Below are 15,224 nucleotides of genomic sequence, written 5' to 3'. Positions count from 1 at the left end.
TGCTTTTAGTGTGACTACCATGTGGACCTTATAAAAAGATTCAAAATGACTTGTACTTCTAGGGCGATGTCTGGAGAAGCATCGGGGAGGTACGGTGCTGCCTAGAAAGGGAGTTTCATGTGTTGAGATTGTTATGTAAGCCTGCACACTTCGCTCTAATGGGCTCAATATATATGTATTTTGGACGAGAAGATGGGCGAATTAATGAGGATCATTTGGTGAATCTACCGTCTGACAAGCCCCGATTCGATACCTACTCAAGAACACCAATTAGCCTAGCGAGACCTCTACTTTAGTTCCTTCTCAAAGATGTGATCATGTGGTGATGGTGTTAGCTTAGTTTTTGGGTCCTTTTGCCTTTGACCAGTTGATGTTATTGTGATGTTGTGGCACTTACAAGGAGGTACTCTACTTCCCACTGAAAACATGTAACTCCAAGGAACTGGGTTGCATTTTTTATAGAGTGTGTAGATCTCGGTCGACTGAGACTTAATCAAGTCTTAATTAAGTGACATACATATAGAAAAGAAAAAAGAAAAAAAAACTAATTTTTTTTGCACGAATCTTCGCGTAAGCTCTCACGAATATAACATTGTCCGAGACTAGTCTTAGTCGACTAAGATTTGACAATCCTGTTTTTTGTAAAAATATATGAACCGGTGGAAACCTATTTTTTCTAAAGAAAGCACGTCAGGAAAAGAATAGGGGAAACGGGCTGGCCATCACCGTGTAAATGGGCCTCTGCTTCTCAGCTTGTTAGGCTTTGGATGGCCTGCCCGTGAAAGTGTGAAGAAGAGCCGGTGATCAGGAGTATACCTGGCCAAACCTCGGGCCGGGCCGGGCTTCGGGCTGGGCCTAGCCAAGCCCGACACAAAAAACTCAGGCCCGGGCCCGGCCCGGCCATCGGGCATGTGTTTCTGGGCCCGAGCATGTAAAAGCCCGTCGGGCTTCGGGCCGGCCCAGCCCGACCTTTAGGAAATGGCAAAAACGACGGGCCCGGGCCGGTCCGGCCCGGCCTTCGTGCTCAAAAACTAGGCCCGAGCCCGGCCCGTGGACAGCGTCGGGCCAGGCCGGCCGGGCCGGGCTTCCCATGGCCAGGACTATTCATGAGCCCACGAGGTCGCTCTCGGAGACCCCGTTGACCCGCTGCGCCGCCTCCGGCCGCGCCCGCGCGCCATAGTCGGTTCCGCGCGCCCGCTCGCCATAGTCGATTCCGCGCGCGCTTCCTCTCCAACCGACCATGGCTCGTCTCCTATAGCACCCGCAGCGTCGCCACAGATCAAACCCCAAACCCCTCTTCCCCGCCTCCGACGCGCCGAGTAGGATACGGCACGACGCACCGCCACCGGACGCCGCAGCTCCTCCCCAGGAGCCGCGCGTCGACGGGGAGACGCCGAGCCCTCCCTCCTCTCCCTCCCAAACCTAGCCCGACCTCTCCGATTCGATCCACATTGGGTGGGTGCCAACTAATTCCTCCCCCTCTTCCGCGGTCCGAGCTGCAGCCATGGAGAGCCCGGGCGGTGGCGCCGAGGCGCGCGCGCGCTCGAGGCAGTACGACTACGGCGCCAACACCAACCTCGTCGTCAACACCGGCTCGCGGCCCCGCGGCGCGCACCACGAGCCCACCGGCGAGCCCCAGACGCTCAGCGGCAGGATCCGCGCGAGGAGCTTCGGCGACCGCGCCGTCCGGGCCAAGCCTCCCGGGCTAGAGGAGAAGCGAGGCAGGTCCCGCGGGAAGACGGCGCGCGATGCGGCCTCCGCCGACCTCCCCCACCGCGACGCCAAGCGCATGCGCCGCGGCTCCGTGCGGCACGAGGACAGCGTGCTCTCGCTCGCCCACGACGCCCTCTACAAGCCCCGGACCAGGGCGACGCGCACCGCCTACGAGGCGCTGCTCAGCGTCATCCAGCAGCAGCTGGGCGGGCAGCCCCTCGACGTGCTTGGTGATGCCGCGGATGAGGTGCTTGCCGTCCTCAAGGACGACAGGACCAGGAACCCTGATAAGAAGAAGGTCATCGAGAAGCTCATCAACCCTGTCTCGGGTCAGATGTTCCACCAGCTCGTCTCCATTGGGAAGCTCATCACGGATTTCCATGACGCCGTCGATTCTGCCGGTGTGCCTTCTGTTGATGGCACAGACATGCCACTCGATGATGATATTGGCATTACTGTTGAGTTCGAAGAGGATGAGGATGAGGAGAGTAACCTTTATCAGGTATGCACATGTAGCTGAATCTTCTGTACAGTTTCTTTGTTGATTTGCCTGACTGAAGCATATTACATGAACTTACAGGGTTTTCATTTGCTTGTCTTGATCAGGTGCAAGATGAGCTGGATGATGAGAATGAGGATGACTTTGTCGAGTTGAACGTTCCTGGAACTATGCAAACGAATGGTGAGTTGTATGACGATGATATGCAGAGCTGCAACAAGGGTCCGACTTTAGACGTGCAAGACATTGATGCTTACTGGCTTCAGAGGAAGATATCACAAGCATATGAAGATATTGACCCCCAGCGCAGCCAGAAGCTTGCCGAGGAGATCTTGAAGGTGATCGCTGAGGGTGACGACAGAGATGTTGAGAATCGGCTTGTCACGCTGCTGGACTACGAGAATTTTGATCTCATTAAATTGCTGCTTCACAACCGACTCAAGATAGTTTGGTGTACCTTCTTAGCCAGGGCTGAAGATCAGGAACAGCGGAAGAAGATAGCAGAAGAGATGATGAGTAACCCAAGATTAGCTCCAATTTTGGAGCAGCTACATGCAACGAGAGCATCTGCAAAGGAGAGGCAGAAGAATCTGGAGAGAAGTATCAGGGATGAGGCTAAGAGGCTCCTAAACAATGACAGCGCTGGGACTGATGGTGCGAGGGATAGTAAGACAGTTGATATCAAAAGTGGATGGTTTAAAGGCCAGAGGCAGCTGCTTGATCTTGATAACCTTTCTTTCCACCAAGGTAGTCTCTTGATGTCCAACAAAAAATGTGAACTTCCTCCAGGATCATTTAGAACCCCTCAGAGGGGTTACGAGGAAGTCCATGTGCCAGCCTTGCGACCTATGCCATATGAATCTTCAGAGAAGATTGTGAAGATATCTGATATGCCAGAGTGGGCCCGACCAGCTTTTGCTGGGATGACTCAACTTAATAGAGTGCAGAGCAAGGTTTATGATACTGCCCTTTACAAACCAGATAACATCCTTCTCTGTGCTCCAACGGGTGCTGGGAAAACCAATGTGGCTGTGCTTACAATTCTTCAGCAAATTGGTTTGCATATGAAGGATGGTAAATTTGATAATACAAAGTACAAAATTGTCTATGTGGCCCCAATGAAAGCTTTGGTTGCTGAAGTTGTTGGAAATTTGTCAGCGCGGCTGAAAGAGTACAATGTCACTGTTAGTGAGCTTAGTGGAGATCAGAACCTGACCAAACAACAGATTGATGAGACACAGATAATTGTCACTACACCTGAGAAATGGGATATTGTCACAAGGAAATCAGGTGATAGAATCTATACTCAAATGGTAAAGCTTCTAATCATTGATGAGATCCATCTACTCCATGATAACAGAGGGCCTGTTCTGGAGAGTATTGTTTCTGGAACAGTACGGCAGATTGAAACGACCAAGGAACATATCCGCCTAGTTGGCCTCTCTGCAACTCTCCCAAATTATGAAGATATTGCGGTATTCTTGCGTGTTCGTTCGGACGGTCTCTTCCATTTTGATAACAGTTACCGACCTTGCCCTCTAGCTCAACAGTACATCGGGATCACAGCGAAGAAGCCACTGCAGAGGTTTCAGTTGATGAATGAGATTTGTTATGAGAAGGTTATGGCTGCTGCTGGTAAGCACCAAGTGCTTATATTTGTGCACTCGAGGAAGGAGACAGCGCAAACTGCTCGTGCCATCAGAGACACTGCATTGGCTAATGATGTGTTGCCTCGCTTTCTGAAGGATGACAGTGCAAGTCAAGAGATCCTTTGTGCTCATGCAGAACTTGTCAAAAGTAGTGACCTTAAAGACCTTTTGCCATATGGGTTTGCTATTCATCATGCTGGCTTGGCAAGGGTAGACCGTGAACTTGTTGAGAAACTTTTTGTTGATAAGCATATACAGGTCCTTATTTCGACAGCCACTCTCGCATGGGGTGTCAATCTACCTGCACACACTGTTATTATAAAGGGTACCCAAATTTACAATTCAGAAAAGGGCACTTGGACAGAACTAAGTCCACTGGATGCCATGCAGATGCTTGGTCGTGCAGGCAGGCCTCAGTATGACACACATGGAGAGGGTATAATCTTAACAAGCCACAGTGAATTGCAATACTACCCGGCTCTTATGAATCAACAGCTTCCTATTGAGAGTCAGTTTATATCCAAACTGGCCGATCAGTTAAATGCAGAGATTGTTTTGGGAACTGTTCAGAATGCCCAGGAGGCATGCTCGTGGCTTGGCTACACTTACCTCTACATCCGGATGCTCCGGACTCCAACATTGTATGGCCTACCTGAAGATATCATGGAGAGAGACAGAACACTAGATGAAAGGAGAGCCGACTTGGTAAGCACATGCCAAACTTATGTTCTGTTTTTTTAAGGTTCATAGTAATTACATGTCTATTTTCTTTATCCTCAAATTGTGTTGGCTATTGTGCTTGAATATGTCCTCAAATTTCATGTTTGTATTGCCACCTGTTTCCTAGGTTTTTTCTAAGCTGTGTCCGAATATGTTTGTGGCCTCTCTGAATCCTAGTGTCCAACGGTTGTTGAGCATAAATGATCTCTCCTGAAAATTTTCCTGGGTACAATGAAATGTTACGTTCATACAATACTATGTTTTCAATGGAATGTAGCAAGTCGTCCTTGCGCCTTTACAGGATACTAAATTGGCATGAAGTTATTTCCCATGCAGTGAAATGGCTACATCAAATTATACAGTAGCATCATAGTAAAAGGTACTCCCTCAGTCCCATAATGTAAGACGTTTTTTAACATTAACACTAGTGTAGTGTCAAAAAGCGTCTTATATTATGAGACAGAGGGAGTACAATTTATAATTGGATGCTGCCCCTGGGAACAGCAAAAAGTGCCTCTGCTTGTATGGGTTCATACTTTGTTCTGCTGTCTCTTTGGAGCAGAGTATTGTCTCTAGAAGTGTTCGTAGAGTAGCATAGAAACTTGGTTAATTGAAGTAGTCAACTCGCAATCTTGATACTAGTGCAAAGCTGTAGGGAAGTGTTACATCCATATACTCGTAAGGTGATGCATGCTTGTGCTTTAATATTGTTCATTGTACCTCCTAGGAGGGTTGTAACATAAGCCCTATCTTTTCAATACAAAGAAACGCAAGAATCTCTTTGCATTTTCTCGAGAGAGAAAATATTGTTCTCCTGTTCCACTGCTGATTCCTGTACTTCTGTGCTGCTGCAGGTACACTCAGCTGCAAATCTGTTGGATAGGAACAATTTGATAAAGTATGATAAGAAAACTGGATACTTTCAGGCTACTGACCTGGGGAGGATTTCTAGTTATTACTATATTAGTCACAGGACTATTTCAACTTACAACGAGTACCTGAAGCCTACAATGGGTTATATTGAGCTGTGCCAATTGTTCTCTCTTAGTGAAGAATTTAAGTATGTTAGTGTCAGAAAAGATGAGAAGATGGAGCTGGAAAAGCTTTTGGATCGTGTGCCAATTCCTGTGAAAGAGAGCTTGGAGGAGCCCAGCACAAAGATCAATGTTCTGCTGCAAGCATATATTTCTGGGCTTAAGCTAGAGGGTCTCTCCCTTGGCTCTGATATGATCTATATCAAACAGGTAACATGTTCCCCATTCTAAATGCAGCTCCTGATTTGAATTGCTTGCTTATTTAGTTGTTGTTCTTACATATCTATATTCTTCTCCATGATGCAGAGTGCTGGTCGCCTCTCACGAGCAATATTTGAGATAGTTTTGAAGAGAGGATGGTCTCAACTAGCAGAGAAGGCTCTGAATCTTTGCACGATGATTGATAAGCAGATGTGGAGTGTCCAAAATCCTTTGCGCCAGTTTCCTGGCATTCCGAATGAAATCCTGATGAAACTGGAGAAAAAGGAATTGGCTTGGGAGAGGTACTTTGACCTATCATCACAGGAAATTGGTGAGCTGATCCGTTATCCCAAGATGGGGAGGCGGTTACACCAGTGCATCCACCAGTTACCAAAGTTGAACCTTTCATCCCATGTTCAACCTATTACTCGTACAGTTTTGGGTTTTGAGCTGACTCTAACTGCTGATTTCCAGTGGGATGATAAGATACATGGATATGTTGAACCTTTTTGGATTCTAGTCGAGGACAATGATAGCGAGTGCATTCTTCACCATGAATACTTCATGCTTAAGAAACAATGGCTGAATGAAGATCATACACTTAATTTCACAGTGCCAATATATGAGCCACTGCCCCCTCTGTACTTCATACATGTCGTATCTGACAAGTGGCTTGGATCTCGGACAATTCTTCCAGTCTCATTTAGGCACTTGGTTCTTCCAGACAAACATGCCCCACCAACCGAATTGCTTGATCTGCAACCACTACCTGTTACCGCACTGAGGAATGCACGATATGAAGGCCTTTATAGTGCCTGGAAACATTTCAACCCCATTCAGACTCAAGTGTTCAGTGTCTTGTATAACAGTGATGATAGTGTTTTGGTTGCTGCGCCAACAGGCAGCGGGAAGACCATATGTGCGGAGTTTGCAATACTAAGGAACCATCAAACGGCAGTATCTAGTGAAACCAACATGCGAATTGTGTATATAGCGCCTATTGAAGCTCTGGCGAAAGAAAGATACAGGGACTGGGAGATGAAATTTGGAGAATTCGCCCGTGTAGTTGAGCTAACTGGTGAAACTGCACGTGATTTGAAGCTTCTTGATAAAGGGGAGATTATTATTAGCACTCCTGAGAAGTGGGATTCACTCTCACGCCGGTGGAAGCAGAGGAAACACATCCAACAGGTCAGCTTATTCATTGTCGATGAGCTTCACCTAATTGGATCTGAGAAGGGACATGTTTTGGATATCATTGTTTCAAGGATGAGGCGTATTGCAAATCATACCTGCAGCAACATCCGGATCGTAGCGCTTTCAGCATCACTTGCGAATGCTAAAGATCTCGGAGAGTGGATTGGTGCCACCTCTCATGGCCTTTTCAATTTCCCTCCAGCAGTGCGGCCGGTACCTTTAGAAATACACATTCAGGGTGTGGACATAGCAAACTTTGAGGCAAGGATGCAAGCAATGGCAAAGCCTACGTACAATGCTATCAGACAACATGCAAAGCATGGTAAGCCTGCCCTGGTATTTGTACCGGCAATGAAGCATGCAAGGTTTACTGCGTTGGACTTGTGCGCATACTCAAATGCTGAAGGTTGTGGAACACCTTTCCTTCTTGGGTCAGAAGATGAGATAGACACGTATACGAGAGGTGTCAATGAAGAAACGCTTGTAAATACGCTGAAATGTGGTGTAGGCTACTTGCATGAGGCTCTAAGTGATCTTGATCAGGAAGTTGTGACTCAGCTGTTCCTTTGTGGGAAGATCCAAGTGTGCGTCGTGAGCAGCACAATGTGCTGGGGAAGATCACTGCCTTCCCATTTGGTTGTTGTGATGGGAACACAGTATTCTGATGGGTGGGGCAGTGTCACTGACTATCCAGTCAGTGATCTGCTACAAATGATGGGTCATGCCAGCAGGCCTCTTCAAGATAACTCAGGGAAATGTGTTATATTGTGCCATGCACCTCGCAAGGAATACTGCAGGAAGTTCCTTTCAGAGGCCTTCCCTGTTGAGAGCCATCTACACCATAATTTGCATGATCATATGAATGCTGAAGTTGTTTGTGGTGTTGTGGAAAACAAGCAAGCTGCTGTGGATTATCTTACTTGGACTTTCATGTACCGGAGGCTGACCAAGAACCCTAACTACTACAATCTGCAGGGAACAGGTCACAGGCATGTGTCTGATCATCTTTCTGAGCTAGTGGAGACAGTATTGGACGACCTTGAGTCAAGCAAGTGTGTGGTTATAGAGGAGGATACGTATCTTAAGCCCCTCAACCTTGGTCTCATAGCCTCGTACTACTACATCAGCTACAAGACTATCGAACGGTTCAGTTCAATGATAACCCGGAAGACTAAGATGAAAGGTCTCCTGGAGATTCTAGCTTCTTCATCAGAATATGCAGAGCTTCCAAGTTGCCGAGGTGAGGAAGAATCCATTGAGACGCTAGTTCGTCACCAGAGATTTTCTGGTGAGAATTCTAAGAATTATGATGTACACGTCAAGGCGAACGCGTTGCTGCAAGCACATTTCTCGAGGCAAACGGCTGTAAGGAACCTGGCAGCCGACCAACGGGAGATACTCCTTCCTGCACCTAGATTGATCAAGTCATTGGTTGATGTTATCTCCAGCAATGGATGGCTCAGCCTGGCTCTTAAGGCAATGGAGCTTAGTCAGATGGTGACACAAGGCATGTGGGATCGTGATTCTGTGCTGCTTCAACTCCCCCACTTCACCAAGGAGTTAACTGGGAGATGCCAGGAAAATGGCATTGAGAACATCTTTGATCTTGCTGAGATGAGTGCAGACAAGATGCAGAATCTGCTGCAGTTACCAAACTCTCAGCTTAAGGACATCATCGGATTCGTCAAACGGTTCCCGGATATCGAAATGGCATATGAAGTCCTTGAAGGTGATGATATTAGAGCCAGTGGCAATGTAACTTTGCAGGTTACTCTAGAGCGTGACATGACAAACTTGCCATCTGAGGTTGGGCCAGTTCATGCCCCGAGGTATCCTAAGCCCAGGCTGGAAGGCTGGTGGCTCCTGATTGGTGATAGCTCCAGCGACCAGTTGCTGGCAATCAAGTGGGTTGCAGTGCTGCAGAGGGCTCGCCTGAAGCTTGAGTTCATTGCCCCCGCAGAAGCAGGGAAGAAGGATTTCATGGTTTTCTTGATGTCAGATTCCTATCTGGGCATTGATCAGGAATACGTGTTCACTGTGAACGTGAAGGACGCCGGAGGGGATTGATCCGAAGAGAAGTAGTTGCTCAGGTAACGTCTGATGCTGAGTTTCTTGTATGCACTGCTATTCCTGGAGAATGCAAGCCAAACGGCTCAGTACTTGCACCACCAGATTTATATTCTTGCATGTCATGGTGTTGCTTCTTGGTCTGTTAGGGTTTTGTCTGTGACACGAAGTGGATATACTGGAACAGATTTATGAACATAAAACCTGAATCATATATATTTTTGAACTGTTAAAACATGAATGATAGTGCATGGATATAGTGTTTTGGCGCTGTTGGATGAGCAATGTATGTGTTTGATACATGGGGTCTGCACTCTGTAGTGTTGCCATTTCCCACAACTCTCTGAACGAACAGGCCTCGCGAATTGTATAACCACGGCCTTCGAACAGTGTCGAAACTTGTCCATGTGCTACCGCTTGATGCTATCTTAATTTGAACAGGTTAACAAGGATCTGAGGTGCAGCGGGTGTTTAAAATAGTGATGAGCTACTAGTTAAGTGGTCGACTGTTTCTTCTTTCTGAAAGTTGCCAACTATTTTTTCTCTCTCCGAAAGTAGTCACCTCTTTGTTTTGGATATAATAGCAGAATGCACACAGTGTGGAGTCAGGTCAACAGTCAAGAGGAAGTGCCACTGGTACAAATACCTTTTTTGTTTTTTCTAAGTATCGACTCTGGTAAGTTTTTCTAGTGGTCATGAAAATTTCGAAAGAAAATTGGCACATTATGTCAAAGGTTAATTCGATGCAATGGGAAAAACAAAAACTATCAAAATCTACTGAAACTGGAACCTGAAATAAGAAGACAAATGCACAACTGAATCTTGTCAATTTTCTCTCTTATGTTCATATTGGTTTTAGCTGAATTTGTGCAGGGATGCTTAACTGTATTACACTAGCCAATCTTTTCTAGAATGTTTCATTGTTGCTAGAATACACCACTATCTGTCTTTTGTAGAATGTTTGATGATCGCTAGAAGCCCTTCTCCATTTTTTTGGAACTTGGAAGGAGTGGCAGCACTGAACGTGCACCCAGTACTTTAATTCGTCGCAAAATGTAAGGCCTTTCGTGCATGTCAAAATTTAGGTTTGACCAACAAGCGATACAGAAAGGATGTTGGGATAGTTAATATCACTTGTGTGTCAACTCACGTATTAATTATCTAATTTTTTTTGTCAAAACTAAGTGTTGCGATGTGTGAGCGCCTCACGGTTTGCAACGGAGAAAGTACTTGACTAGCTCACGGCCACATGGCCTGCCATTTTTGTTGCATGCTCGAGATCAAAGGCCAACTTGAGGTGGTTTGATGATCAGTCACATGTTTCATTGGATCGCTGGCATTTATTTAGTTCTTGATAGTCTTTAGGCACAAACATGTACCGTGGTCAACTTGCAGTCTCATGGACGATGACTGCAATTGTTCATGAATAGGGATGCAAGCGGCGTCCCGCAAAACCAGCAAACTAGTTCAATTCTGGCCAGAAGATTAAGAATAAATTAGAGATGGATTTGCTCTAGGCTGTAGGAGCGAGTAGCTGAGGTTATATACTTATATTTGGGTCCTCTGGAAACTCAGCAACAATGCTTGTCTCCAAGGGAAGATGCCAAATGATCCAACTTCGGAGAACTTCATGGAGTGAGTGAACAAATTTAGATGATCATGCTGGATATGTCTTATGGTTGCTGCGCGTGACTTTTGGGTTTGTTAAGTGGGGTACTTTTCGCTCTGTGGTAGGCTGTTAGCTTTCCATGGAGTATGAAGTATGAACTCTGTACCCTCTTTTTTTTCTTGTACGTGTGGAAAAGAAGCGCAATGGGTTTCACTAATGAAACCACCGGGACACATGAAATTATGGCAAAAACTGACGAAAGTGAGATGAATTAGTACGAACAGTAGACGTAGACTAGCAGTGCCTTTTGGTCCGTCCGTGTAATGACCGTCCGTTATGCTGCTCTGCCTGTATCATTGTGGGCTTTATTAATTTAAAGTCGGACGCTCCTAACGTCTTCGTTTTAAAAAAACGACTAGCAATGCCTGGTGAGCGGTGAGCCTCTACTCTTCTCTTTTTATTTTTAGCGGCAGTTGGGGACATTGCTTTCTGGATACGCTGGGTGACGCGTCTACTGTAATATACTGCTTGTACGCAATATCTAAAGTGGTGTGGCCACGGTGACGAAAGGATGCAAGTTGACTTCAAGATAAGGGGATTGTTCCAAAAAAGATAAGGGGATAATCTACCCACAGAATTTGTCCAGTTACAAACAGTGCTCTTCTCTTCGCGACTCACGGCATGTCGCGGTCGTTCGCCACGGCCCGCAACAACCAGCTGCAGCTTTGTTTCCATGGTGTTTTTATCTTCGCGATTCACGCCATGTCATGCTGATCCATTTGTCACAGCTCCCAACATACCAGCAGGAGCTTGTCAATGAACCAACAAGGTGACCCGGACAAGTGGCCGGACTGTCTGGGATTTGTCCGGAACTGAAAGGACACGGACAGTCCTGGCCCAGACCGAGATGCCCCGCACAAGTGGCTGGATTGTTGGGACTTGTCCATCCTCGTGCCATCCAGCGACTAGAGGTCCTTGTAGGTTGGATTGTCCAACGAAAGTGCCATGCGTACGATGATTTTTCCGTACGATTTCATACGACAAGACACATGCACGTTTCCCGAGGTTTGGGCCCACACCACCAGATGAGTCTGGTTGTACAAAAATCGTACGGATTTCTGTCGTACGTATAGCAACTCTCATTGTCCAACCTAGGTTGTGTTTGGTTGAGCTTTTTTACCCAACTTTTGCTTTGAAGAAGCTAGAAGCCATACAAAGGATAAATTTTCGAAGCAGTTTTTGACAATCTATAGCTTTTGGCCCTGCTTGGTTCAGTTTTTATTGACGGATTCCGCTGTCGTGCAGCAGAATCTGAACCAAAGGGCGAACCCAGCAGAAACCGATTCCAGAAATCTGCTGCCAAAATCTGAACCAAAAGCGGAAGCAGCCTAGGATGTGCTTTCCAAAATCTGATTCCGCTGCGGGCCAAAATCTAAAAAAGTTGTATCAGCTGGTTTGCCAAATGACCTACATTTTTTTCACATCAGATTTTCACAGCTGTTTCTCCACAACAGATTTTTCACAACTGCTTTTAGAAATCCACAGCCGAACCAAACAGGGCCTTTACATAGTGTAAATTCCATAGCTGGGGTACCCCCAACTTCTCAGCTTCTAAACCAACCGTTTTTAGCTGTCACCAATGCCACTGGCAAGTCATACCCCTTCGCTCTTTTTCTTTCCTCTCGCACGAAAGGAACGAGCTGGACTCGAACTGGCGCACGAGCGACAGGAAAGGACGGGAGCTGCCGTCGCCTCCCACGCACGGCTAGGGTTGGCCGCCGCCGCCCGCCACCCGGCGACCCTACTCTCTCCTTCCTTCCTCCTCCCACCTCCCTACTTCCTTCCCCTTCTTTCCCCGCTCACGGCGGCACTGGGCCAACCGGCCGACCGCCGGCGTTGGCGCACCGTCCCTCCGGTCTCCTCCTCCCGTCGCTTCTCCCTCCCACTCCTCTCTCCTCTTCCATTCCTCCTCCTCCCTCCATCCCACCTCCTCATCCATCATCCCCATCTATCCTTCCTTTTTCATGATTTTTTTCTGTTTTTTGTGATGTAACGATTAATAGCACATATTGGATATGGTGAGTACATTTTCATTAGTAGTTGTTGTATATTGCTGCTATCAGTGCATTATCAAGTATATGCGTGAATGGATTGTGCTTTATTTGTGTATGTGGTAATGCTTCTACACCCAAATGATTAGAATATCTTGTTTGAATTTGTGATTGGATATCATCTGATGTTATTATGCCCCTGCAAATTGTATGTGGTTTGATTGCCTAATAATGTACAGATCACTGTTTTCCTGGCCAATTGAATCCACATTTTCTATATTGTCTTCGGCTCAATTGGATCAAGTTAAATTTTTGTTTTGCCTTTGGCTCAATTGGATCCAGAGCTACATTGCATATCCAGTGCATAGTATAGCAATTTATGTGTAGTATAAAGCAACATCTAAAAGATGATTTATTTTTTCTTATCAAAATAGTCATTTATTTGTCAATTAACTTACAAATAAGTGTTTTACGGTCAATCAAAAGTTGACCGCAAATTCAACCATATGTATTTTGTATGATGCATGTGTTCCGTAATAATAGTCAAGATGTTCCTTATGTGTTAGCTATGAATCACCTGCATTGTCATAATTTTCCTTTACAAAATGGTTGTTCAATTACCTGCAAATGTACACATCACTGCTTTACGGTCAATTAGCATACAAACATATTCACTCATTCACAACCAAATCTACTGTTTCACAGTTGTTTTAACCAAACAACTTTCAACTTCTTCACAGCAACTTTTTCAGAATCTGCAGCTCAGACAAACATACTATGAGTCAGTGTAGGTCTTAGGTTTTGGACGAATATTGAAGTCATTCTCTTGTATGAAAGTCCAACAATCTCATATATACTCCATCTATAAACTAGTATAACATTATTTAGATCATTAAAGAAGTGGTCTAAATGGTCTTATGTTAGTTTATAGGGGAGTATATAGGAGGTGACGGATGATTGTATAACACACAATCATCAAATATCTACCATGAGCAGTGGGAGGAGTTGCTCGAATGCGTGGCTCTTGCGGAGCTAGCCCAGATCTTCTGAGGGGGCGAATCACAATATATAGATGTTTGAGGGGGCAAAAGACGATATTTTTTCCAATTTGAGGACCCTAGAAAAGTTTCCTTCACAATTTTGACCAAGGTTGGGGGTGCCATGGCCCCTTCAGGTCCAACCCTAGCTCCGCCAGTGGGTCTGCACTCCCCTTCCTTAGAGCAGGACTCCCCGTTTCCTGGCACCTGGAGTCCAATCCTAAGCGTGTCAGGTTTGCCGGTAATGTTGAACCAAGATTTAGCTACTCCGCCTCTATGCATGAGCTTGGTTAGGACTCCGCTGAACCCATGGTTGGTAGTCTTGCCGCACCTATCCCGTCACCACAAGCGCGTTTGATTAACAAAGTCAAAGCTTTGGCTAAACTTACGGAGGCTATGAGTAAGGTATTTCAAAGTTTCATACTCTTCGGGTAATCAGGTTTCCAATTTTGTAAAGTTTAATGGTGAGGGTAAGAAAATAACATGGGAGCATGCTAGTCGATATTTGCTACAATTAGGTGAAGCATGTTTTTTAATGAGTTGAAAGTGCATTTTATTCCTTTTATCTTTAATTTTCACTACATTTCACGGTTTGTTGCTTTACACACGGCCCTATTCTCATATGGTCACAACTAGAACAAAAATTTGACTATGATTTTTAAGCAACGATAATGAGCTTGCTTTATCACATATTACATCGATTAACCAAGAACATGATGAATCAGTCATTGATCATGTCAAAGGATTTAAAGATATAAAAACAATGTTATAACTTAGTGATAATTGGGAGCCATTTGACAGATCTTGTGCTTAATGGCTTAAAAAATCACATTAGAAATAGGTTAGAAGATTATAAATTTATAAGTACTAACCAAGTCTTACAAAAAGTTTTGGCTCAAAAGAGATGAAGAAACAACTTAAAGAAATTCATAGGTCTAAATCCAATAGTTCAATGCATATGGTTGAATATGGTAATGATAGTACGAGCAATGTGGTTGATGTCGATGTTGCTGAGTTCATATGGCCCTCAAAGGCCAAACCACATACATGCAATGCCTTTAAATGGATTGGCCAGAATTGTGATGAAGAAATGAAATTTTCTTTTGATAAGATATTTGATGCTTTGCCGCAAGCTAAAATTATTAGAATATCACATACTTCACAAATATCATAATTCTTTCTCTCATGTGACTAATGAGTGCAATGTTTTTCAGCAAAAGATACAATCGGCTATTAATGATGGATGCTTGAATTTTTTTTGAAACGCAAGTGGATAAGCCGCACTTCCCGATGACAAATATGGATTTGGAGGGGAAGAAGATAATAATTTAGCTCGATGTTGCTGAACCCACTAACAAAAATAGTGTTTTTATCGGTGAACCAATAAAACCAAAGAAAACAAGAAGGTCTTGGGAAGGGATGTTGTACTTGACGAGCAACATGATGA

The 15,224-nt window shown here is 45.3% G+C and overlaps 1 protein-coding gene across 2 annotated transcripts; it reads left to right on the top strand.

The window, feature by feature from the left end:
* The first annotated feature begins 1,152 nt into the window (after nt 1–1,152).
* Nucleotides 1,153–9,673, top strand: LOC123161029 (DExH-box ATP-dependent RNA helicase DExH12). 2 transcript variants are annotated; one of them, XM_044578882.1, is made up of 5 exons: nt 1,153–2,215; nt 2,320–4,566; nt 5,436–5,825; nt 5,922–9,103; nt 9,522–9,673. In XM_044578882.1, the coding sequence occupies exons 1-4, from the start codon at nt 1,505–1,507 to the stop codon at nt 9,078–9,080; spliced, it is 6,507 nt and encodes a 2,168-aa protein (XP_044434817.1). In that variant the 5' UTR covers nt 1,153–1,504; the 3' UTR covers nt 9,081–9,103; nt 9,522–9,673. The 2 variants fall into 2 exon arrangements, with proteins under 2 accessions (XP_044434817.1, XP_044434816.1); XM_044578881.1 differs by lacking the exon at nt 9,522–9,673 and having other exon boundaries at nt 5,922–9,338.
* The last annotated feature ends 5,551 nt before the right edge of the window (nt 9,674–15,224 follow it).

Source organism: Triticum aestivum, chromosome 7B (assembly GCF_018294505.1).
Source record: "Triticum aestivum cultivar Chinese Spring chromosome 7B, IWGSC CS RefSeq v2.1, whole genome shotgun sequence".
Lineage (NCBI taxonomy): Eukaryota > Viridiplantae > Streptophyta > Magnoliopsida > Poales > Poaceae > Triticum > Triticum aestivum.
Note: the sequence above shows the minus strand (reverse complement) of the source record. Positions and strands in the feature narration are given on the sequence as shown.